Below are 24,894 nucleotides of genomic sequence, written 5' to 3' on the forward strand. Positions count from 1 at the left end.
GGCGTCCATGCACGTGCAAAATAAGCAAGTCTGGCAACAGCAGCGGGAAGCGAAAAGGTCGACGTCAAAGCGCCAAAGCTGTATGTCTCGGCGAGCTCAAAATTTAGTACCAAAACAGCAACGGCGCCCACGTGACAGAGAAAGGGGAAGGGAGGCGACACACTTGTGCTGTTCTGCCTCCCTACCCAAGACAGGTCATAAAGTGGCTTTGTTTCACCTGCAGACGGCTCCAACAAACGACAAAGCAACCAAAGAACAAATACAAACAAATAAATAAATAAATGACCAATTTCCATCTTTAACAGATGTTCAAATGGCAGATTCTTCCAATTCACAGTATATATATATATATATGTATATTTTTTAAAATACATCAGACGATGAGGAAATCATGAACATTGCACACGATCGGTTACCTTAAAACTCTGAAAGCTCTTAAGTGCACAACCTCGGTTTGAAGAGAGCTACACCACACTGGCAACACAGCCACAAACACACAGGACACACACGTTATGTTTCTCGCCATGAAATATTGGCACGTACAATCGAGTGTATTACTTGTGCACGAAAAACACGGGGCTCAGCTTAGAAATAACTTTGCATATGGTTTTGAAAGTCCACGTGTACCACGTGCCCTTTGAATCCTGCGTGATATTTTCAAGGTTACAGTTAAATACCCCTAAAATGTAGAGTAAAGCCAATACCTTAAAGCACACCACACGACTGGAGTCATAGTTACCATTTCAAGTATTTGACCAAACACAAAAGCATCACTGGCAAACAAAGTAAACTTAGGTATTTATATCAAGTAGAGAAAATAATTATCAATACCACATAAAAGTCTCTTATAATATGCAATATATACATAGAAGTGTAGGTTCTCGGATATGTAATTCATCAGGAACATTTTAACATTGTATTTACAGTATATAGTCACTACCTCATGTACGCTGAATTCACATACCGTCTTTAATTGATTGTGCTTCTCAGCCTTCATTTTCAAGCAACCTCATCCATCCGGTGATGTTGTCACACCTTAACCCAAAAGGCGCTGTATTGCTTGACATCAAATATAAAAGCTGGAGTTCAAGAAGGGATGATCCTCTCTTCCCTTTCGGTTTAGTGCAAGTGAAAGTCTGTTTCATGCTCCAACACAGAGCCCCCTTCTTTAAATTTATGGTACTTCCTCTAACTACCATCCAATAATAATTTTTTCCCCTTATTTTTTGTTTATGGGGTGATTCAAATTCCAGGCAGCATTCTGGAGAAGAGAATCCATTGGGAGATATAAGGCTAACTTCAACCATCCCAACTTCTACATACAGTAGCAGCTAAATATAGACCACAGGCAAAACCATAAGACAGCTATATTTTAATAAGCTATGGCTGAATCCTAGAGAAAAGTGTTTGTCGATGTAGGGCATGGGATCCGAAGCTTAATTTGGAGCTGAAAGAGCTGCTTAAAACTGTACTGCTAGAGAAGTCCTCTCCAGCATCTCACACACACACACACACACACACACACACACACACACACAGAGAGCATTACTGTAAACGGAGCTTTGCAGAACTCCAGTAATGAGTTTTCTCTCCATTCCATCATGAGCACATCTGAATTAGACATCTTTGAAATTTGCTACTAAAAGCTCCTTACAGTTCCAGACAAGAGAGTGAGATTTCCTGTGTAAAGGCAGTGGATCAAGTTGAGGTAAACTGAGACACCCCTTAAACATACTGTTTTTGAATGTGGAATAAGGTCAGGGTACGTTATCATAAATATAAATTATTGCACCGACATGGAGCAACTGACTCTGTATATAGCACATAATATCCTTTAAGTTAAATATCTGTGACGAAACATTGCATATTCTAATCTAGACATGGAATACAGACAAAAGCATTAAACCTGTGCTTTGGACATCGTAGTTAACACCAACACTACGGAAATATACGGAAATATATATCTTTTCAAATACACTGCTCATTTTGAAGGGGAATGGCAAACTGGTACATTCACAACAAGCATTTCATTCTGTCTAACTTTTAGACACCGTGGCAAGGGAGAGTTATAAGTCTTGCCCGAGCCGTTCGATTTCCTCGATGAGAAAGTCGATGTCCTCAAAGGTTGCTGCTGGATTGGAGATGACCATACGGAAGAAGTTGACCTTGTCTCCCTGCGGCTGGTAGCTCACCATGGTCGTACCATACTCCATCATCCTGGCTTTGATCACCGGTGCCACCTACATCAAAATACAACAATCAAATCCTTGGTCCTCCTTCACAGCTCAGCGAAGACAAAAAAGAAAACCACCACAATGTCAAAAATATCCTGTCAATGTAATTCTAAGTAGGAGGATTTAAATATGGAAACTGTTCTTAAACTTAATGGAAAATCAATCTGCTCAGTGATGCCTTAAAAACCTATAGACCTGTGTTAGTTTTACTTCCTTTAGCTTTAATAATTCAGTAACAATATTTTATTGTTGTGGTTTACACCTAAAATTCCTTCTGTTTGTATATGGAGTATATGGATGACCCAAGTGATAAATTTCCCTCTGCTAGAAAAAGTAATAATTTGTATGATAACCCATATGAGTTCTGGGTACCTTTTTGGAGAGTTGATTTCTTGAACAGTGGTAGTTGATCATGCTTTTGAAATATTAATTTAGTCCTTGCTTCACATATGTGAATGTAGATACATAGTCCCTTCTATTACTGTTTCTATGTTGCTGTGACGGGGGGCGCGGTGGCGCAGTGGGTTGGACCAGGTCCTGCTCTCCGGTGGGTAGGGGGTTTGAGTCCCGCTTGGGGTGCCTTGCGGCGGACTGGCGTCCCGTCCTGGGTGTGTCCCCTCCGCCCTCTGGCCTTACGCCCTGTGTTGCCGGGTTAGGCTCCGGTTCCCCGCGACCCCGTATGGGACAAGCGGTTCCGAAAATGTGTGTGTGTGTGTGTGTGTGTGTGTGTGTGTGTGTGACCCAGTGCAGTGGCCGTCTCTAATGGATAAAAAAACTAAATACTTAAAGTGCACGAAAGGTTAACTATGGTAGGTAATAGGCACGTAATCAAAAAACAAACTGACCAACTGAATGAACAAAGAGACAAACAAACATTCTGTAAAATCGCTATTTCTTCCGTTGAGATGCACAAATCACATTTTACAGAGACGGACGGATCCTTACAGGTACGAGTAACACTGATGGCTACATCCAGCCAGGTTGCACAGGTTCTGCCAGTAGCGCAAAGTTACAGTTGTCTCAGTGAGAAGTACAGACTACTACCCGAAATCTAACACTGTAAAACTGCTACATTGATGCCCTACAGGTTTTTCTCAGAGCAACAATGGCAACATTAGTTCCTCCCATACCAGTCTACTTCTTGTTGTGACATTGAGCCTTATCCAATCCCATCTGGACATTGTGCAAACTATTGTCTACTATTCTGAAAATGTTCTTGCAGCTTCCAGTGCATTGAGCCTAAAGTGCTCAGAAATTACTACGGTTTTATGCTTTAACAAAATTTAAGCCACATGGGATCTTTTTTTATTTATTTTGCCGAACATTTTTTCCAGAGAACTTACAATGTTAAGCCACTCTGAATTATTCACATTCATACTGCTGGATATTTTTTACTCAAGAAATGTGTGGTACATATCTTGATCAAGGGTAATACAGCACTAGGTGGGATTCAACCCTGGGTCCTTCACGAACAAAGCGGCAGTACCTGCTGCCCCAGTGCTGACAACATCATGATCAGAAATCAATATCACCTTTATAAGTCAACAACAAGCATTTTGGCCAAATAGTATTAGAACATGCTAGAAAACTAATTAAGACACAACATTTCTATTGGAATAAAACCAAAGCTTTTATTTTGATAGCCACCTATATCAAATAAACTGCAGGTGTCTAGAACATACACCAAAAATACTGAACATTCATTTTTTTGGACACACGCACACAGAGTCAACGGCCTGCAGCGGCCATCGTTTTGCAATTGGGATACAGATATGTACATGTACTGCAGGTGTTTCAGAGAGATGGTGCTACAGTGTGCATTAAAAAAAAGAATATCATGGTGAAAAAAATCTGTGTGTGAAAGAAAATATTTTTCAGGGGACAAAACGCACTGAAACGCTCCGCCCATTCCCTCTGATTAGAGCCTGTTCTTTTGTGGCTGTTAATTGGGCTAATAACAGGTTATTACTTGGATATTTCACATTCCCAATGAATGCACGGCAGCCCCAGAAGCTCCCAGCCCTGAGCGTCTAACAGCCGCTAACAGGTAAAGCGTGACCATCTATTTTTAGGTTTCCGTTGCAGAAGGGAGGGGCATGGTGGCATTGGTTGGGTGCTCTGGAGCATGGAAAGGGTCTTCTTTGTATGGTCGGCACGTACACCGTCTGTTTTCTTAATTGCACATCAGAGTCTGCCAGCTGCTCCAGGCACCAGCACTTCCAAAGGCTGGCGTTGGGACAAACCGGCATCCCACCACTAGATGGGATCCATTCTCGAATCGAGTCACCATTCAAAAACGGGACCCTTATTTGCACCACGGATGGGTCAGTCTGACCCATCAAGGTCAGGCATGTCATTGCCATTTGTACTTCTTGTTCTGCCCCTAGGCAGATGATGGGGGCATTGGTTTTGACAAGGATGTCGAGGGCCTCCATCACTTTGGAGGTGCCGTGAAATTGAACAGTGGACCCAAGACCTGGAGCGCTTCCTGAATCTCCTACCTTATGTAGGCGCCTCATCTTTTCCTCCTTGTCCTCCAGGTAGCGGATGCCCGGCGGAAGGTACCAGAAGCAGACGTTGGTGTGCTGAGGCTGGAGGAGCCAAGAGGGAGATGGAAAGAGAGAGCAAGAAAGAGCAAGAATCAGTGAGGGACGGAATTAATTGACCAGATGATTACATGGTGGCCGCTACAGAGAATTAATGCACAGCACATGGAGCAAAGCATCACGGCTATCACAGCACATCTAAAAGTCCCTTGTGTGAAAGGCATAAAAGCGTGAAAAAGGCATTAATGTTGCTCCACAGTGGCATTCTCTGAAACTAAAATGTGGGACGTGTCGACTGAACAATAACAATAGACACACCAAAGCGAGACAAACAAGGGAATTGTATATAAGCAGCACACACGAGTATTAGTGTGTGTGTGTGTGTGTGTGTGTGTGTGTGTGTATGTGTGTGTGTGTGTGTGTGTGTGTGTGTGTGAGAGAGACAGCAGACTGCCCACCCATCGCAGTTTGCTGGCTGGTCACACAGCTGTTGTATTATTACACTGTAGTGTTGGAATCATGAATTACAGCTCACTTTACTTTGGCGGGTGCACAGCTGGTTAAACACCTGGATTTGGGTCCTGGGGTGGATGGGGGAGGTGTAACTTGTTTCATGCTGAGGATTTTGTGTTTCTCCCAACTCCCCTCCCCTCTACCTGCCCCGAGTCTGGTAAATGTGGACCGACGGGTGGAGGGTCTTTGCTCAGTGAACCACATTTAAACTAACATCCATGTTTCCTGGGGCTCTGCCACCCTGATGGACGCTCCGGCCATCCTCAGCATTTCATGCCGGGGTGGGAGTAAGAAAGGGAGTCATTTTTCCTGTTTTTCCAGTTTTTTCCCTCAGGCCATCACTCTCATAAACAGTTAACACTCCCCTATAGGTCTCCTCAACAAGATCCCATCACTTTTTGAAATTTACTTCTTATTTATAGCACTATTTATACTCTCGTGTTTGTAATTATTCTGTAAATATGTTATTTATTTATTCTCTAATTCTGTGTAAGGTGTTTGCTTTCTGTAAATACTGGAAGCATCTACAACAAATTCCTTGTGTGCGTCGGCACATTTGGCCAATAAAACTCATTCTGATTCTGATTCCGTTTCTAATTTCCACGTTCCACGTTTTCACCACTTTCGGCAAAACATCCGAGCCATTTTATTGGAGGACATGGGCGAAATACAATAAGACTCTATGATAAATTAGCCGTAGGAGTGATGCCGACCTGCACAGAATGCAGTCCTGTGCTGCCACAAGTCTGTACAAAGCAACAAATCCATTGTCCTATAAGTAATATCTGTTTCGGAGAGAAATATTTTCTGTTTTTGCTGCTTTGCTCCAAAAAGAAAACGCACGTTCAATGAAAAACGTACATCAGCTCCACATAATTGGTACTCAGCACATTACATCAGCTCGGTATAATTACCTCTCATTATGTATAATTGTGAGTCGCCCGAGTAAAAGCAGTCATTATGCTCAAACACAAAGCTGCAGCACACATCCCGTCACTCAAAAACAAGGGCAGACATCGACATGCTCTGTACAATAAAGCAATGAGATATTATAGTAAGTACAACACAGGTTGTTGCTATGTTGCACACATTAAGTTAAAATATTTGTTAATGTTACATTTTCACTGAGACAAACCAAGTAAATTCTAGTTCATTTACATTTTACATTACATTTATTCATTTAGCAGACACTTTTCTCCAAAGCGACTTCCAATCAACTCTATGTAGTGTTATCAGCTCACACCTTATTCAGCAAGGTGATTTACACTGCTAGATACACTACTTACAATGGGTCATTCAGCCATATCATTTACCTCAGTATATGTAAGTAAACTTACTTTGCCATCAAACACCATTTGGTATCCCTCCCTGTCCTTGATCTTGTTGTACAGGTACTCCGAAAGCTCCAAGCACTTGTCAATCTGAGCTTCAAATCCAATGGTACCCTAGAAATGAAAAGAAAGGAGCCGCAGTTAGGCATACGCAATAATTTTTCTTTGGGCCACATTTTTAATATTGCACATACTTCTTGACTAGCCCTTGTATTTAGAAGGTTTAAACGGCAGGCTACTGATTTCAAACCATTTTGGTTTTTTTCGCAGTTTTATTATTTGAGCTTTGCTAAATGGTACATACGCAAAAAAAGATGAGCACATCCCAGGCTGTTGGACAGAACTGAAGCCGATACAAAAGGGCTTGGCTCTACATTACACAACACTGTCACATGGCACAGAGAAGCATTGTTCCCTGGGCCTCTCAACATCAATAAAACAATGCGCATGTATGCTTCGCCGATGCTTTTCTCCAAAGTGACCTATGATATTTAAGCTACTTACAATGATTGACTCATTTTTATTGCATGTAAATTTTTACAAAATCATTTAATGTATGTGGATCAAGACTACTACAGCAGGAGGTGGGATTCAAAGCCGGGCCCTTTAAGTGGAAAGCAACAGCTCTGAGCACTGCACAACCCACTCTGTTACAAAAAAAACTAGAGAAATAATGATATTGTTTTTGACTCATTGTATTTAACTCTTGCTGTGAAAGTCAATGAGAACATATGAATACATATTCATATTGCACGTTGCCTATATTGTAAAGAACTATAGAGCAACGTATCGATTATCTGGCCTACACGGGAACACCACCGAGGTGAACAACAAAATATGTGGATAATATGGCACTACATGTAAATGTGAGCTGTGTATGGAAATAGACTGTTAAGATAGGCTCAGTAATCTATTCATTTTCAATCCTAGGTAGTAATTACTATCTCAATGTTTTTAAAATAAACCTGAAGTGCAAAAAAATGTAACAAAGATCACAATTCAGCACAGAACTAATAGAAGTGCAGTAAGATGTTTAGAGGGGCATGCAGCAATAAGCAGATTTTTAATCAAAGGCACTTTGCAAAAGGTCCAGGGAAAAAAAGACAAAAAAAAATACCTGTGGCCAGAAAATTAGAAAAAAGAGTAGAACTTTACTGTATCAAAACCATACATATTTTCAGAAGAGACAAAAGCAAGGTAGCACGGACAAGCTGAAACAGGGGAAGGAGTGCGAAGAAAGAGCAAAGTGCTGTACAGGTGATCCCCGATTTACGATGAGGCTACGTTCCCCGAAACCCATCATAAGTCGAAAATATTGTAAGTCGAAAATGCATTTAATACACCTAATACACACCTCTGCATGACAGACTGCGAGATGTGAATCGCTGTCGCTGCCCAGCATTGCAAGAGAGCATCGCTCTGCATATCGCTTGCCCGGGAAAAAAATCTAAATTCAAAATTCAAAGTACGATTTCTACTAACTGTCTATCGCCAGCTCACCATCATAAAGTCGGAAAAATCGCAAGTCGAATCATCGTAAATTGGGGACCACCTGTACTGTGTCCAAGTTCATGTCTTCTCTTTCTTGCGCCTCTTCCCGTACACCCACCTTGGCCCTCCACATGAGCCACAGCTTGAAGATGTCAACATGACGGCCGCACTGGAGCGCCTTGTCGCCAGTGTCGTAGGACAAGTCATAGTGTTTGTCCTGCTGGAAGAGGTAGCATGCCTGCATCTGGTTACACTTCTGCATCAGCCCCTGGGAGACAGCGAGGATGGAAAAAGAGACATCAGGGATTGTATTTTAACTGTTATCATCAGTTTGTTATCATCATTTGTTTCTCCAAAGGGGATTGTGTCAAGGTGTTTAATTTGACTTCAACAAACTGACGAGGATATAGATAGAATAAAGCTGTGGTAAAGTAAAATAACATTCACCCTAGTTCTTTCAGTTTTTATCAATTTGGTGATCACGACTAATTTCATAAAAAAATATTTATTGTCCAGGCACCCAGGATACAGATGGACAGAACAGTCAGTTCTTTGATAAATAAACAAAAACAGAATCAAAAAAGGACAAAAAAATTGAGCATTTATGGATTAAAGTAACTGTAAAATGAATAAATGAATGAATCTTAATTCTCATTTGTATCATTTCAGTAAACAATCAAAAATATTCTGCAGACCCACACTGTTATATACATATGTAGGACAGCCATTTTAGCCTTCATCGAAATATTTTCATAAAAAATACACAATAATAATAATAATAATAATAATAATAATTTGACCGTTACTGAGTTGAAGTAAATGTTCTGCAAAACCATCTTAACCTGTTTAGATTCATCACTAATGGTTTTGTATGACATTCTTCTGGAATACATAATCAGATGTTGGAATGAGACTTAAACATACGGGATTTACTTCAAAATTTTTTTCCTAAAAATTTGTGTTACAAAGCATTTGTTATTCCCCGTGTCTATGGCTTTAGTGTAAGAACTCTGAAGACTTGCTGCGGCTGATGGAGTCATATTAGCAAATAATTATGCGGAGGAAGGTTTTCAAAATGTTATGCCAAAATTCTCAGAGAGAGTGACAACTTCCTATGGATTGAAGCCAAGGTGAGCTGTAGCCTTTACCTCCTCCTTCACCAGCAGAGCAGAGCACTGCAGTGGAACCGACATCATCTTGTGAGGGTTCCACGTCACCGAATCGGCCCTAAAACAAACCGGACAGACCGTCAAAATTAAGATCATAAACCATCTCTCAGCTGTCCTTGTATGACCCCACTGAACTGAAATGTGGGGATGTGAATTTCATGACAATAACAATTGTGAAAGTATAGCATAGAAGTTCCTTTTACGCTTCAAGGATTTACATGCATCCAAGTTAAACAAATATTTTTAAAGAATAATAAACACTGTGAACAATTATCAATGCTGCCTTGAGCCAAAATTTTTAAAAAAAAAAAAAAAAGAGAAAGGAAATAAAAGTAACCTTTCGACGCCATTCAGTTTCCACCTGTGCTTCCTGGACATGAGCAGACTTCCTCCCCAGGCACCCTGGGGAGATTTCATTGACTGATTAAACTTCCCACTTTTAAATGACCGAAACTGGATGGTTGAAGGTTGTAAAAGCATCGCCTGGTGTGATGAATCTCAAATTCTGCTGCAATGTGCACATGGTAGCCTCGGAATTTGGCGTAAGCAGCACGAATCCGTAGACTCAACCTGTTTATGGCAACATTACAAGATGGTGGTGGTAGTGTAATGGTGTGGAGGATGTTTTCTTGCACACATTGGGCCCCTAATACCAGTCGATCATTGTTTGAATGCCATAGCCTGTTTGGATCCCTTTTTAGCCATAATTTACCCATCTGCTAAAGGCTACTTCCAGTGAAATAATGCATCATGTCACAAAGCATAGGTCATCTCAAACTGGTTCCATGAATATGACTATATGGTAGAACAGGAGACAAAAGACAAAAGCAGCTGCACATTTGCAGCTGACAAATCTACAGCAGTTATGTGATGAAATCATGTCAACATGAGCCAGAATTTCTATGGAATATTTCTAGAACCTTGTTGAATCAAGCAAAAATCCTAGTGTTTTTAATGTACGATGTAAACCCAGGTAAATTACTATATCTTTTGTATGTAGGGCACATGAAAGTAAAATAGATGTGTATTTGATTGAATGGCATGTTTTTCTTCTAATATACAATTAAGGAGTATTTATCACAACAGATCAGGTAGTAGTTTTAAGGGACAATTATAACAAAAGTTATATAGCTGAATGGCATCAAACCATTTGCTCATGAAACAGGCTCACACAAACTTCTGTCATATGGTTTGATGTCCCAGTGATGCTTATAAAATATATGAGTAGGATTTACACTGTATTAAAGTGCAAGTTTTATTCTGTTATCTATGGGTAAAACATCTGGTTGCCTTTAAAAACAATTTTCTTCCCAAAGAACAAAATTTTGCGAAAAATAATTCACTTTCACAGAAAAAACGATGAGTTTATTTGTTGCCCAAAATTTAAACTTTAATTTGGATTAATCCTTCAGTGAGTTAATATTCAGTCTAAGAGTACCCAGATTTCACATAGGAGGGAGGCACTTACATCGACATGCATCCAGACGCCATGTTTCTTACAGATGTCAGCGATGGCGATGAGGGGGTCGAAGGCTCCATATACAGTTGTGCCCGCTGTGGCGCTCACGAAAAACGGGACAAAACCCTGTGGGCGGAAAGCCGAGAGCGCTGTTAACGTGGCCCCCCCAAGACAATTTCATACCCACAAACTTATACTGAGATAGTGCTCACTATCAGTATGTAGGTAATGTACAGTGATGTGAAAAAAAAATCAGCCCACAACTCAGTGGCAGAGTTATTAATGTCAATTTTGGAGTTATTTAACTTTATTTATTAGCTTCAAACTGCAATCTGAAATAACATTGAATCAGCTGAACAATACAGGTGGTCCTTGGGTTACGAAATATGTAGCTTATGAGAGGTGCCCCATTAATCTTATATTATTTTCGAGTCCGAACACTTGGTCATAATGACGACCTTTCCATCTGCTGTACTGTGACATGCAGAGAACAGGGAAAAACTAGAGACAAAACATCAACGGCTTCCAGTGGATGTGATTTTAGTTTGACGCTTGACTCGTCCACATATGGCCAATGAGCGTCAAAGACACAGGTGAGGAAGAGCGGAAGGTCCTGATCGCTTGAACGAAATCAAGTGCCATGACCTCTTTCTTGGATTGGGGAGGTACCTTCTGTTTGGCTTCCACCAATCTTCTCTCCAGGTCTGATGGGATCATTTTACCCCTGGGGGAGGGAGATGGAATATTTTTGCTAATTTCCATTATGCTGTTACAACATGAGATATTGCCTTAAGTTCCTTAGAAATTTGCATGTTCCTGTACCTCTCGTCGGCCTTGATGAGGATGACGCTTTCTGTGCCGATCCCCAGAGCGGCAGCTCCTTTCTTGATTGAAAAATGGCTCTGAAAAGAAAGACGAAACGAAATGGAGTTCCTTCTCAGAGGCAAGCAATTTCCAGGTCAACTCCTCATCATGATTCCTGCATATGAAATCAGCCAATATACAAGCCACAAAGACTGCAAATGTCATTAGATCAATGAAGAGTTATACTTCATATATAGTAAATAAATGTCATATATGGAATGATTACAGCTGACAAAATTATCTGTTTTTTAATACTGAACAATAATAATATCAAGATGTTTCCTCTTCTATAAGAGCATATAGATACACAATGGATTATACACAAGTAATGCATGATACTTGTGCTCAAAATAATACTACGATATGTTACACTGCATTTTCCCACATAAATGGCAAATAGTGACATTTACATTTTAAATTATTATTATTATGCTGTCTCTGAAGTGTATTTGCCTGATTTGATTTTAGATCTCAGATTTTTTGCTTTTGTCACTATTGGGTCTTTAAAATTTCCCCAAAATTTCTCACAGCTGCCAAAACAAAGGTATAATTAGTGATACATCTATGAATGTGACTTGCTGATAATTCAGAAAACACAGTGGCAAACATAAAGGCTACGACACAATTTCAATGCAATTTCAAAAAAAGACAACAAAAATTGACTGTACACAATACTGGGACCTTAACAATATATTGGGAAACCGTTCAGTGTTTGTCACCTCTTCATGGTCCATCTAAAAGTACTTTTTAATTAAGTTTCAGAATTTATATAAATTAAAAAATGTACAATAAAGACATGCATAGATATGAACAGATAATTCTAGAAGCCTCAGAATAATGCTGCAGCTTTATCTGATGCACAGGTAAAAATGTTGTGAGATGCCTACATGTTCAGACGTGAAGGCTGCCAGCCTTGGGACCGATGACATTCCTTTTTCCTTAACTTCTGGGAACATCTTGAATCGAGCAAGCAGCATGGCATACATGTTGGAGATGGCTCCACCTGGAGATAAATCCAACGGGCCCCTTACAAATCTGCTCCTTCCAAATTGCTCGCAGTCATTTTTGCACCTCGCCAATGAGCAGATTTAGAACATATGGGACGTTGACCTACTTCTCTCAGTACTACTGGCTGAAAAGAGAGCCTCCTAAAGGTTTCATTTACCAATGGATGGAAAATTTCAAGCTGTATTACACTGCACCATTATCATACACTGTACTGTTCTTTAGTAGCAGTAGTAGTACTAATAATAACAATCATATCTGCAGTTGACTACCATCCAACTGATTCTGAGATTGGTTCTGGATCACCACGAGCCTTATAAAGACAAATGGTTAAAAAAAGTGCGTGAGTGAATAATAATAATAATAACCACACACACACAAACACACACACTATTGGAACCGCTTGTCCCGTACAGAGTCGCGGGGAGCCAGAGCCTAACCCAGCAACACAGGGCATAAAGCTGGGGGGGGAGGTGACACACCCAAGACGAGACTCCAGTCCGTCGCAAGGCACCCCAAGCAGGACTTGAACCCCACTGTGCCACCGCACCCCCCTTAATAATAATAATAAATACACACACACACACATACACACACACACACACACACACACACACATTTTCTGAACTGCTTGTCCCTTACGGGGTCGCGGGGAACCGGAGCCTATCCGGCAACACAGGGCATAAGGCCGGAGGGGGAGGGGGCACACCCAGGACAGGACGCCAGTCTGTGGCAAGGCACCCCAAGCAGGACTCAAACCCCAGACCCACTGGAGAGCAGGATCCGGTCCAACCCACTGCGCCACCGTGCCCCCCTTATAATAATAATAATAATAATAATAATAATAACACTAATAATCAACAGGAAATTTTATCTGCAGAAGTGACATTTGTGTGAGTCAGAAATAATGTTAAATGTGGATAATGTAGCTGAGGATTGTCCATCTATCTATTATCACAGATGGCAGACAGTGTTGTGCCACTGACTTTAAAGGTTTTAGGTTTAAATCCTACCTTCTAAAAATTACCCAGCTGTATTAATGGGTAAATCACTGTAAATAGCTTAACGATGCAAGTTGCTTTTGAGAAGAACATTGGGTAAATGTAAGTCACTTATTGACTGTTATGGAGTGTGTCCCTGGGAGGCAGAGGGAGAAACACATGTTAGATGGGGCAACACAACACAGCAGGGCACTTTTACATATTAACATGGATTACTGCTAAGGGCAACCTGGAGTCACCATTTCATCTAAAAAGCATGCACCTGGATAGGGGGAGAACACCAGGTGACCCACAAGGATGGGGATACTTTCAGTTATTTACACCTGGGCAATTTTTCCAGCATAATCTAAGGTCAGTACTTTGCTCAAGGGTACTACAGGAGGAGGTGGGTTTCAACCCTGGGTACTTCAAGGCCAAAGACTGAAGCTCTAACCACTATGCCACCTGCTGCCCCCTTTACAGGCAGTTACAAAGTCTCAAATAGGAATCTCTCCTTGTCAAACATGAGCTGTGCAGACAGATTGAGTCAAATTCAATATGTACAAAATCTGAAAATAAAATGAGCAAAAAGCAATATCTCGGTTTATAAAAATGGTGCTGAAAACAAGATTCAGTCTAAGCTTGCCCTTGCAGACAGTGTCCATCACTGCCAACCTTGTTGAACAATAGTCTATAAACAGCTGAGGACAGAGCAGCTGGTCCCCAAAATGGGAAGGGAGAGGGGGGCCTTGAGGGGTCACGTACCAGGCGAGAAAATTCCATCCCCCCGCCGTTCTGGCCATCCAATCATCTCCCTCATCTTCTTTAGGGTGACATACTCTAGCAGCACGAAGACGGGGGCAACCTCGTACGTAAACCTGGGTTGGAAATAAAGACGTCACCTGACTGTGTCAGACAAACACGGCCGGTCAAGAAAACAAACATAAATAAGCAAAAATGCCTCTTTCTTTCAAGCTACATTTTATTTTACATTGAAGTTTTGAGTAAAGGAAAGGGTGTCACCTTATCTGCATATCAAATGAGAGGTTAGAGGTTTCCCCACAACTGTTACTGCACCATCACGATGCAAAACTATTACCCTAAACAGATTATTTTGTCCACTAATTTGGTTTTTTCAGTGTTTCCATTTCTTAGGATAAACTAAATGTGCTAAAGCTTCACAAATGACCACATTTGGTTCAGCAACAACGCATCAGATGCATAAGGTCTACCACACTTTAAATCTCATAGCCCTGTGGTCACTTTGAGTGGCCAGTGGTGTCTTTTGAGCCTTTCAGCAGCAATGATGGACTGAAATGGATTTGGTTGGAGTCACTGGTACTGTTTTGTGGCAGTGTGTGATACTCCGGCACTCACCCAATGGCCCAGCACCTGCACTCTCAACGGCAGTTCTACACCATTTACAACAAGGCTCAATTAAACAATTGTTCTAGCACTTTCTATTCGATATTCCAGCAGGTCCCACATAAATAACAGCCTTTATCACATCTTCACAGTCTGTCTTCTCTACCTTAATTTGCAAACAGATTGTTATACAAAGTTACAATCTCCCATAACCATTTCACCAAAATCCCTACCACCCTAAACAGGCGCAGCTTTAATTACTCTGAATTATTCAAATGAAAATTTAATTATACTGTATACCGCACCTTGTAGCTCTATTCTATTTATAGTAATTTCTGGATTTTAATGTGAATGTTTAAAATTATGTATTTGACAGATATTTCAAGAAAAAAGAATAGAAAATAAGATATGGCAAAAGTGAGGCAAGACATACTCACATATTTGTATTAGCAGTTGACGTTAGCCAGTCTGCTGCTAAACCAACCATGTCTAATCCAGTGGAAAGCTGATTGAAGTACCTGGGATGAGCTGTAATAGGGGACCAGAAAAGAAGCCCCTGTAATTAATGAATTTTAAGTGCCTTGTATCTGTATCCATTGTTCTCCTCCTGGCCTCCCTCTGCCTTTTCGGGCTCCTGATAGACAATCAGACCGATTCATTCGGTGTCACCGTTACCAGCCTGGGAACCAGTGGCATTGTGAAAAAGTGAAGCTCAGTTGTGAACATAGTATATTGCTGTCTTTATGACCATAGTAAAATGAATTACAGATAAAGGCTATGGTATTGCCTTTTTAAACTATCTGTTTAAGTGGGTGATTTAAGGCACATTCTGACAATAAAACTGAATCCCTTTGAGTTAAATCTGAACAGGATGGCTGTTCACATTTATTACATGGTATTAACTCAACATACACTGGCATCTTCTCAGTTTCATAGACTCCTGGTGTCTAATTTATAGATATCTGAGGCTTTTCTCAAAGTTACTTACACTGCTCATCATTTACCTCTTTATATAATTGTATGATTTTACTGGAATAATTGTGGATGAGTACCTAGCTCAATAGAACGACAGCTAGAGTAGAGATTCGAACCTCAAACCTTCTGGGTGCGAAAAGCAGCAGCGCTAACCGCAGTGATACCAGCTGCTTCTGACAAAAGTCAACGATTTATTTATTCCAATAAATACATAATTGTCGAGCACCTTCTTTTCTGTTTCATTTTTATTATTTTATATTAGTTATATTACTGTTATTCGCCTTTTTCGAAGTAAAATATTTTCCGATTCACATGAATAACATCAAAGATGGCTCTAAAATATGGGGTGTATTGCTAGAATGGCCATTTTATTGAAACAGGATCATCTGCGAGGGTCTAAATAACGTCTAAACGAGTTCCTAACACCCTATATATCGGTTCATAACACATGCAAATTGTGAGGATTAGGAAACAGGTTTTGGCGGCTGTTAAAGCGCCACAAGCGCAAACATTAAAATGGCGGGAAAAAAAAAAAAAAAGAAAAAAAGAAATGGCAGCGCACGTGGAGGGGAAATCGCGCGCCTACCTGTTTTGATGGCGTATTTCAGCGTGGCTCGACAGCTCAGCAAAATATCATCCAGAGTTTCTGGCTCGTCCGAAAGCTCCCAGTTGTTGCTCTGCAGCAGCTCGTTCGGGTAGTGGAAGTCAATGACTTTGGTGGACCTGTCGAAGGACTCCACGATATAAGCCAGCAAAATATTGACCACTTCTTGAAGGAAGGTCATCGTCTTTATGTCCCCATTTGTCGCAGGTAGTAAGTCTGTGGTTTCAGGGAAAACACACACACATACATAGAAAATATTGCGAAATTAATATAGGATTGCACAAGCCGGTCTGTGTGTCTGCTAATCGGAGTTACACATTTAATACACCATACAATATTAACAGTAGTATTTTCACTAATAATAATGCTACAATAAATGTTACAATAGTATAACATTTGTTAAAATCATTAAAGTAAATGAAATTGAATTATTAAATGGAAGTAAAACAGAAAGAAGACAAAAATGTTTTTACAAATTATTTAAGTAACCCCTAAATATGGTGTATCATCAGACAGTAAAAACGATATATGCAAAACAGTATATAAAAAAGCTAAAATTAGACACAATAGTAAGAGATGTCAGTTATAGAAATGGTATGTATTAGCTTTTTTGAAAAATAAAAGGACGATTGTAACAGTTGATTCTTTAAAAAAAAAAATCAAGAATTCATGTTTAAAATATTATTTTCGTTAGAAACGGGATGCTGCAATTGTTTGGTAACCTGTTGAGTAAAGGTCCGAGAATCCCTGGTTGTCCGTGGAGCAGCTGCAGGGCTGGTTGCAGCCGCACGATTTTTCGGCGACCTCCCCCGGCTTGGTGCTGCTTTCGGGGGCTTTGTCACCCTCTCCGACATTGAGCAGAGCTTGAAGAGTAATACATTAAATTTTTTTTTTTTTTTTTTTTTAAACGGAATGCCGATAAAAATTGCCCCATGATGTCCTACATTTTTGAATACGCAGTCAAATTATTTAATTTTGATCTCGCAAATTTACAATGTAGAACCAGATGCGTTATTTATATATATGTATTATATATATATATATATATATAAAATATTATTCTGTATTTTATGCAACCTACCACATAACTTAGATCCGATGCCCCCTGTGAATTTCTGCGCCGCCGCTTGACACCAGGCTCTGGCTGGACAGAAAAGCAATTACCGGCAATTAGAGAGTGAGGAAACAGTGATGGTGCAGTTCGAATGAAAGCAATCAGAAACAGTCCAACTGCAAAACACCACAGTAAAAATCTAGGGTTTTAAAATAATTAAGCATTAACAACAACGGGGGTTCACGTAGTGATCTCTGCATATATTGATAATTAAATTCAGGTAAATGAATAAAATAAATAAATAAAGAAATAAATAAATAAAACGCTACGTAAATTGCTCCAGACTATGAAAGCTTTGTATTATACTTATTTCATCTTTTTTTCCCTCTAACCTTCCAAAATCAGCTATTCTATCTTGTTATTCCATCTATCAAGTTATTATCTTGATAATAACTGTGATTTAGAGTAAATGTGAGACATGGTGTAACAATGTTTGTGTTTTTCAATTATTACAGGTATCACATCGTGCACTTTTGATCGATCACACTTACGCGTACCGGGGCTTTGGCTCCTGTTGTCGTCCGAATTTTCGGCTCCGAAAGACCAGAACCCGTGAGATGCCATTGGGAACCAGCTTTACTCAGAGAGAGAGACAGATAGCGTCCATCAAGACGGAAAGACACGCGCGCGAGCGCGCACACACACACACATATGCACACACGCGCGCGCACGAACGCAGAGAGCGCGGGGTAAGAGCTGTCCACGGACGTGGTGCTGAAAACGCGTCTCGTCTGCTTCTCCCGCTCGAAAAAATTCAGCTCAGAGTTCGGAAAAATAAAAGAATAAATGATGGAATAAAGAGGGGCGACCAAGGGAAGCGCGGAGAACTGATGCGACCTCCACACGCACCGAGTGCAGGGTGAGACACGCGGCGGGAGAGGCGATGCCGCGCTCCGCCGGGCACGCGCTTCTTCACTCCCGTCCACACGTGCGTCTCCGGCGAAAAATGTCCGCGCGCGGAGGGTGGGAGGGGGCGGGGGGGAGCTGGTGTCGCACACAGTCGCCGCTTGTCGCGTAAAACCAAGCTCGCGGCAGGTGCACGGAACCACGGAAGCTGAACTCAAAGCTACAACGCACAGAAGAAGAAGGAGAAAAAAAATCAGCGCAAAAAGAACTTTGTACGTGCGCGCGCAGCAGTCACTGTGTGTGTGTGTGTGTGTGTGTGCGGAACTGCCAAAGTGCGGTGTGTGTTAGGAAAAGAGTGGCAAGTAAAACCTGCTTGGACGAATCGTAATCCGACCGTATTATCGCGCGGGATTCGTGCAGATATTAGCGACTAATAAAGAAAAAAAGTCCCTGTCCAACGTGGTGCTTACCCACTCCCACGTCACTGGAGGGCTCGCGCCATGACTCACTCGCTCGGTGACGGAGCGCGTTGCGTCGGGAGTCGTGACCGCCGCTCCGCAGCGCTTGTCCCCTCCTGTTTGTTCACATAGTATCGCCGTTTACGCGTCCCGAGGGCAGAATCTGTGTCATCTCCGCGGTTTTACGAGTTCGGCCGAGACACCGCGCAGATCCCTCGCGTATTTCCCAAGACAAGAGTCCAGTTCCTCGCCCTCAGAAACTAATCGGGGGTCCTGGCGGCACAGTCATCATCAGCGATGACTTAGAATCATTATCATCATCATCATCATCATCATTATCGATAGCTCTGCAGCTTCCCTAGGGATGATACCCGGGTTTCCCGTGGAGCGGACCTCGAACTGGCGCGCATACGTCCGCGCTCCACGCGCTGTTTCTGAGCATCGTGTCTTCTGAGGGCAAGTGCGACCTTTCTGCCACCACTTGTCCAACGTCGGGTAGCTCGTTACACCCCGGTGGCAAACAGCGGAATAAACAACAAGAACAAAAACGACAATAATAATAATAATAATAATAATAATAATAATAATAAAATTCTGTACATGTATGCTTAATTGTGTAATATCTGTGTATACAGAAGTTTTTGGTCTATAATATCGTGGCCATTGTTCAGTCGTCTTCTGTGGGTTTTATTTATTTATTTTTTCTTCTGAACACCTGCCAGTACTCCACAACGCATCATTCTCTCCTGACTTCCGAACATTCTGGGGGCTCGTCGCTTATTAACGATGCAGACGACACAAATGTCATCTTTAGTTGCTCACGTTTTCGTAGGAGCGCAAGATGCCGAGCCGGGGTTCGCCCGTCTTAGACCAGCAGGCAGCGACAGCGGACCTCCCGCGTGCGCCCGTGTTTAGGGCAAGACAAAGGAGCGCATGTCACTTACACGACTCTTCATTGATGTCACACGACGCCGAAACGACGTTATTCATATCTGAGCAAATACACTCGCTGGCACGTGGCGTGCAATGCATTGGTAATTGCATCTGATACCACGAATTCTAAAATCTCTGCAAACCCATAATCTATGGATTATTATTAAAACATTACATTTATGTTATTACATTAATTATATTATACGATCATACTTTTAATACGTTTCAAGTACAAAATTAAGCTTACTACTTTTGTAAAAGAATTAGGAAAATTAAATGAGATATTTTATTAAAACAAATTATGGCCCTATAATCAGATGCAGGGGCAAAGGACTTGGACTCAACATCTGAAGGCTGTCGGTTCAAGTCCCAGTGTCGGTTACTGTTGAATTTGCCTTGGGCTCTTACTCAGAATTAACACTAGCTACTGAACTGATGACTCAGGCTATTCCATGTACCAATAGCCAGATGATCAATAACTGCAAATTAATGAACACAGTAAGACTACACTTTAAACCTCAAAACGGCTGTGAAATGGTAAATCTAGATATATTTATTTATATCTTTATTTTTCTGGCAGCTGTCACTGTCAGTGGCTTTAGCCTCATTACAATGGATGCATGTTGATAAAACGTGTTTATTTGTCATGAATTCGTATGCAAAACAACAAAAGGTTTTCGCATGGAAATTCACCGCACTTTTTAAAGATGGAAAATTAAGTTTTGGACAGAGGTCGACTTGTTTGGTATCCACAGAAATCACTGATTTGTCAGCTCATCTCTGTGTGTATTTATTCTCATTCTTGATAAATTTTTTTCTAAATAATATTGTTCCATATGTACAAAACCACCCCCTTTTTGCATGTTAGCTTTTATTTTAAAATCCTCCAAAACTGCAGGCTATACTGCCCCTAGGTTTAATAAACTGTTGAAATGTTGTATTATAAGAAAATGTATCATGCAGGCCACAGTATTTAAGAATGCATTTGTAAGATATGGTTAATAGTAAAAAGAAAATATTTCAGTAACTTTATTTCCTGTAACATTTATTTTTACAAATAAATATGACAATGTCTTTTGATTGACAAACATTCAGCCAGTATCCATATTTAAATGCACTGTGTTTTCATACCTCAACCAAACTAAAACCCCAGGAAATAATTTATAGCAATGAAGAATTATATAAATGTGAGATATAATTCTTCTCAGCAATATGACTTTTAAATAATGGATTTCTCCTTAGCTACAAGATTTTTTTTGGTTATACCCTGTCAGAAATCCTTCCCATGGTAACATACCAGCTTCTACAAATCTTATTCCATTAATTTTTACAAGAATAACCTTGAGGATATAGACAAAAGAGTCCTTTGACATGGCAGTTACCAGCAGATTCAAAGGCCACATCAGAAAGCCATCGAAGGAGTTATGAATGAATCCTATTAGATGGGACAGACTGCCATCACGGTGGTCCGACTCTTGTGCTTATGAAGTTTTGACCGAGGAAAAACAGAATGCGTGATAACTGAACAGTCAGACAGTCAATTCCCCAGGGATATGACATAATTATTTTGTTTTCTTCCAGCAACCAGGATTTACAAAGAAATATGGCACACAGAGCATAATAAATTATGTATTTTAAAGGAACATATGCATGACCAATACAGTTTGAGTCAGCAGTAAAGCAACACTTGCTGGTGCTCAATAATGTGAAGCAGCTACCCATCTGAAACAGTCAAATTTGTACCAAAACAGTGAAACACAGAGCTGAATGTTTTCCAAAATGACTACACAATATTCACGTTTGGCTTCAACAGCACATGAATTATCCTGTGCTTTCTCAACTGTAAAACAAAGTCTTTATTGTCACTTTGTACGTCTATGACTGCATATTTACAAAATAATTATCTTCAGATATTCTTGAATCCTTCACAACATTTAATAACATACCCTCAATATTTCACAAAGCATATGTTGTAAACACGTATTCTGTTGTTGTTACATTCTGATACAGAGGCAAGAGCTGAAGTCCTGTGCACTCGAAACAGCACAACAGAAGAAATGGTAAAAAACATATATGCAAAAAGCGACATCTCTATATGTACTGTACAAGCACACATATGTAGGAATGATGTATCTACATCAGAAACCTGTCTGAGTAACGTCATAAAATCTATCCATATTCCTTGAGAAAGATATCATATGTAGCATTTACCTATAAATTCATGGATGTATCTTCAGTACAGTAAGTTCTCTTTTTTTTTATAATGATAGTAGTCTGAATCCATGTGTCACTAAGCAACAGTTCTTGGTGAAAGTGAACACTTTGGCATGTGCAAAAAGTCAGCATGACTTTAAAACTGCATCATGTAACTCCTGGGTTGTGTCTGAGACAGCTTTCTATTTTTGGTATTCCTGTCCAAAACTGTGCAGAACATTGTAACTGTTTATAAAGTAAATATAAATCATATATGATCACCTAATTTTGTGTTACACCTTTCAACCAGCATTCCTAGTCATTACAAGTTCTACAATGTGTGGAAGTCCTTAATCTCACCAATTCATTTCCTTTGGCCACATTGGACCGGACACACCAAAGATGAACAAAATTTGTATAAAACACAAAAAAATTCAGTGAAGCTAGTGATAATTAATTTTATGTGTTCAGATGCCTGGTGTGGAGGATGTCGGAAAGCCTTATGGTCATCAAATGAATGAAACCATATTTATGACGGATAAAAATTGCAAATGGGCCAGATTTGACCAGAACACAAGATGAAGGTTAAAATTATTATGGCATACCAGAAAACATATCAGAAACACCTATTCACTTTAGATCTGGGTGATTTAAATGTCCTCCCCGGGTGTGTTACGCATCAGAAAACCAGTGACTTTCATCCTAATCATGCCCTCATTGTGCAGCAAACTGGGTATTGTGCAAGTGCTGCTCACCCAAAAGGAGACCGACAAAATACCTTAACAGCTGAATCTCCAGTAGGAGGTTTTTTTTTGTGAAAAGATTGAGTCCCTGGGCACGAGACAAAAAAAAAAGGACTCCCGACTGGACAACCTCAGGGAGGGGGGATGCCGTCGCAGCCTGTCTTGGGCTGTTGACGCTAATGAGCCCTGCAATGCCAGGAACGATTTACGTCAGGTATTCAGTGCAATAACAGCGTCTTGAAATAGTCTGTGCATGTTTCAGAGACAGTATTTGCAGCCACACGCAGACCATACACACACACACTGGCCCCAGATTAGAGCTAGTGCTGCTTTATGAGCCTCTGTCTCTGTGAGGTCTTCCTGAGAAGCTTTCTGTAGTCGTACGGGTTGTCGTCAGCCTCGTTCTCCATGGATGGCATTCTGGGTAGGGAGTGTCTGTCAAAAACCGAGAGAGAGCAAAGTGAAATTGCAAAATGAGGTCAAGAAAAATGATCCAGCGAAATGAAAAGCTATGTGATGAAGCCCGGGCTGACCGACCGTTGCCTCGCCTGCATTTATCACAGGTGTCAGGCTGAAGTGCGCTCTTAGTACATAGACTCTCTTCTGCTGCTCCTTCCCACACCCAGTCCTTGCCCTACTTTCTTCACTGCCCTTAACCCTTTGCTTTAGCACAAAAAAAGCTAACAGATTCTATCCCTTAGGGGTGGAAACTGCTGTTCTACCTTTGAGAAAGGTACTTGACCTGCATACCAAGGGCACATTTTTAGCACTGCAAACACATACATGTATCCCCTGTTATCCCATCCTAATTCATTCCTGTACAAAGGCTTAATTTCGAGAAACCAGACAACAAAATTTCATTACTTCTTATAGGGAGAAACTCCAGTTTGTTTGCCCCAAAATCATGGAAAAAATGACAATGATGATAAGGAAAGAGTTGTGTAACACATTATAATAGGGAGACTAATAACTTTATAAATAGAATAAATTTAAATGACTGTAATAGTGCGCATGGTGTGTGCCCAAGCAAGACCACAGAGTGCCAGAATGCAGCTGAGAGGGTGGGTACACTGTTCCCACAATGCAGTGCATCTTGCTTTCTGTCCCACACAGCTGCTTGACACAATATTCAAATCTGGTCTCCATTTATCACAACAGACTGACTGTAGCTGGCCTACACTGGATGGAACAGAGCAGACAAATGAAAATAGAGACTAATTAAGAACAAGATTAATACGCGGAAACCCGGATATCAGGAGACTGAATGAGTGGGGATGAGTGTATACAGAAATAACATGGAGGCGATGTCTTCTGTTCTATTTCCATACCGTTTCTCTTTGGAGGGCTTGGGGACATCTGGTTCTGAAGCTGGCCTCTCAGCAAATAGCTTCCTCTCACAGGATGACCTCCTGCTGGGAGCACTACCCTCGCTGGAGATGGAGGGTGCAGACTTGCTTGTTGAAAGCCCTTGATAATAAGGGTCATCCATGTCCAGCAGTTTTCCTGGACTGATGCGGGGAAAAGGAAACAAAATTAGCCAAACAGAAGAATATAAATGAAGGAATAACTGCAGATGATGATGTTCACGTAGTGTCCATGTCATTGGTATCCACCTTGACGTAACTGATCATTGAAGTTACACAGGGTTGTCCCCAATATCAATTTTTTGGAAGCACTGGGCATTTAGGCCTCTATCAGTCTAAAGAACTGTTATTTAGCTAAGGTGTCAGAAGGACCAAGTCAAACATTTTTGTCCTTACACAAAAACTGCAGCTAAAGTAGTAAGTTAAAGTTGTTCAGTAAAGACAGCTAGATGAATATGGTGGTTCATCACCTAGTTGGGAGAAAAACTGCTGTCACTTGGCCCTCCAGTAGTAAGACTGAACAGTCCTGGTCTAAGGTTAGCCATCCGGACATTCATTCATTTGGTTGGTCCTACTCCTCTTCTGTTCTAAAATACATCTTCCTGCCTTGTAGCTGTGGGCAGCAGTACATCACAGAGAAGTGACCTCTGTAACTTGCAGCCGTTGCAGTCGTTCTCTCTGACAGGTCTCAGAAAAGATCACATCAC

At 40.8% G+C, this 24,894-nt stretch overlaps 2 protein-coding genes across 4 annotated transcripts in view; both read right to left on the reverse strand.

Moving 5' to 3' along the window:
* Positions 1-1,735: 1,735 nt before the first annotated feature.
* gad2 (glutamate decarboxylase 2) lies at positions 1,736-19,420 on the reverse strand. Of its 2 annotated transcripts, XM_029246300.1 has the most exons (17): positions 18,866-19,420; positions 18,142-18,224; positions 17,618-17,680; positions 17,259-17,399; positions 16,519-16,752; positions 15,395-15,485; positions 14,358-14,470; positions 12,495-12,610; positions 11,566-11,645; positions 11,413-11,467; positions 10,753-10,869; positions 9,622-9,686; positions 9,264-9,342; positions 8,234-8,383; positions 6,631-6,738; positions 4,736-4,825; positions 1,736-2,240 (listed from the first exon to the last, which is right to left on the reverse strand). In XM_029246300.1, exons 2-17 carry the CDS (start codon positions 18,212-18,214, stop codon positions 2,067-2,069), a joined length of 1,749 nt encoding a protein of 582 aa, XP_029102133.1. In that variant the 5' UTR covers positions 18,215-18,224; positions 18,866-19,420; the 3' UTR covers positions 1,736-2,066. The 2 variants fall into 2 exon arrangements, with proteins under 2 accessions (XP_029102133.1, XP_029102134.1); XM_029246301.1 differs by lacking the exon at positions 18,866-19,420 and having other exon boundaries at positions 18,148-18,799.
* Positions 19,421-23,143: 3,723 nt separating this feature from the next.
* The window catches only part of myo3a (myosin IIIA), a 58,234-nt gene continuing 56,483 nt past the window's right edge, over positions 23,144-24,894 (reverse strand). For both annotated transcript variants that reach the window (XM_018741055.2, XM_029246299.1), the window contains 2 exons: positions 24,152-24,331; positions 23,144-23,258 (listed from right to left, as the gene is read on the reverse strand). In XM_018741055.2, the coding sequence (XP_018596571.2) occupies positions 23,144-23,258; positions 24,152-24,331 (295 nt within the window). The remainder of the gene's footprint in view (positions 23,259-24,151; positions 24,332-24,894) is intronic.

Source organism: Scleropages formosus, chromosome 19 (genome assembly GCF_900964775.1).
Source record: "Scleropages formosus chromosome 19, fSclFor1.1, whole genome shotgun sequence".
Classification (NCBI taxonomy): domain Eukaryota; kingdom Metazoa; phylum Chordata; class Actinopteri; order Osteoglossiformes; family Osteoglossidae; genus Scleropages; species Scleropages formosus.

Coding starts and splice junctions, on each gene's coding strand:
- gad2 (XM_029246300.1), bottom strand. CDS start 18,214: ATGGCATCTCACGGGTTCTGGTCTTTCGGAGCCGAAAATTCGGACGAC. Junction 17,400..17,617: donor CATCGGATCTAAGTTATGTG/GTAGGTTGCATA, acceptor TTACTCTTCAAG/CTCTGCTCAATGTCGGAGAG. Junction 11,468..11,565: donor CTCATCAAGGCCGACGAGAG/GTACAGGAACAT, acceptor TCCCTCCCCCAG/GGGTAAAATGATCCCATCAG.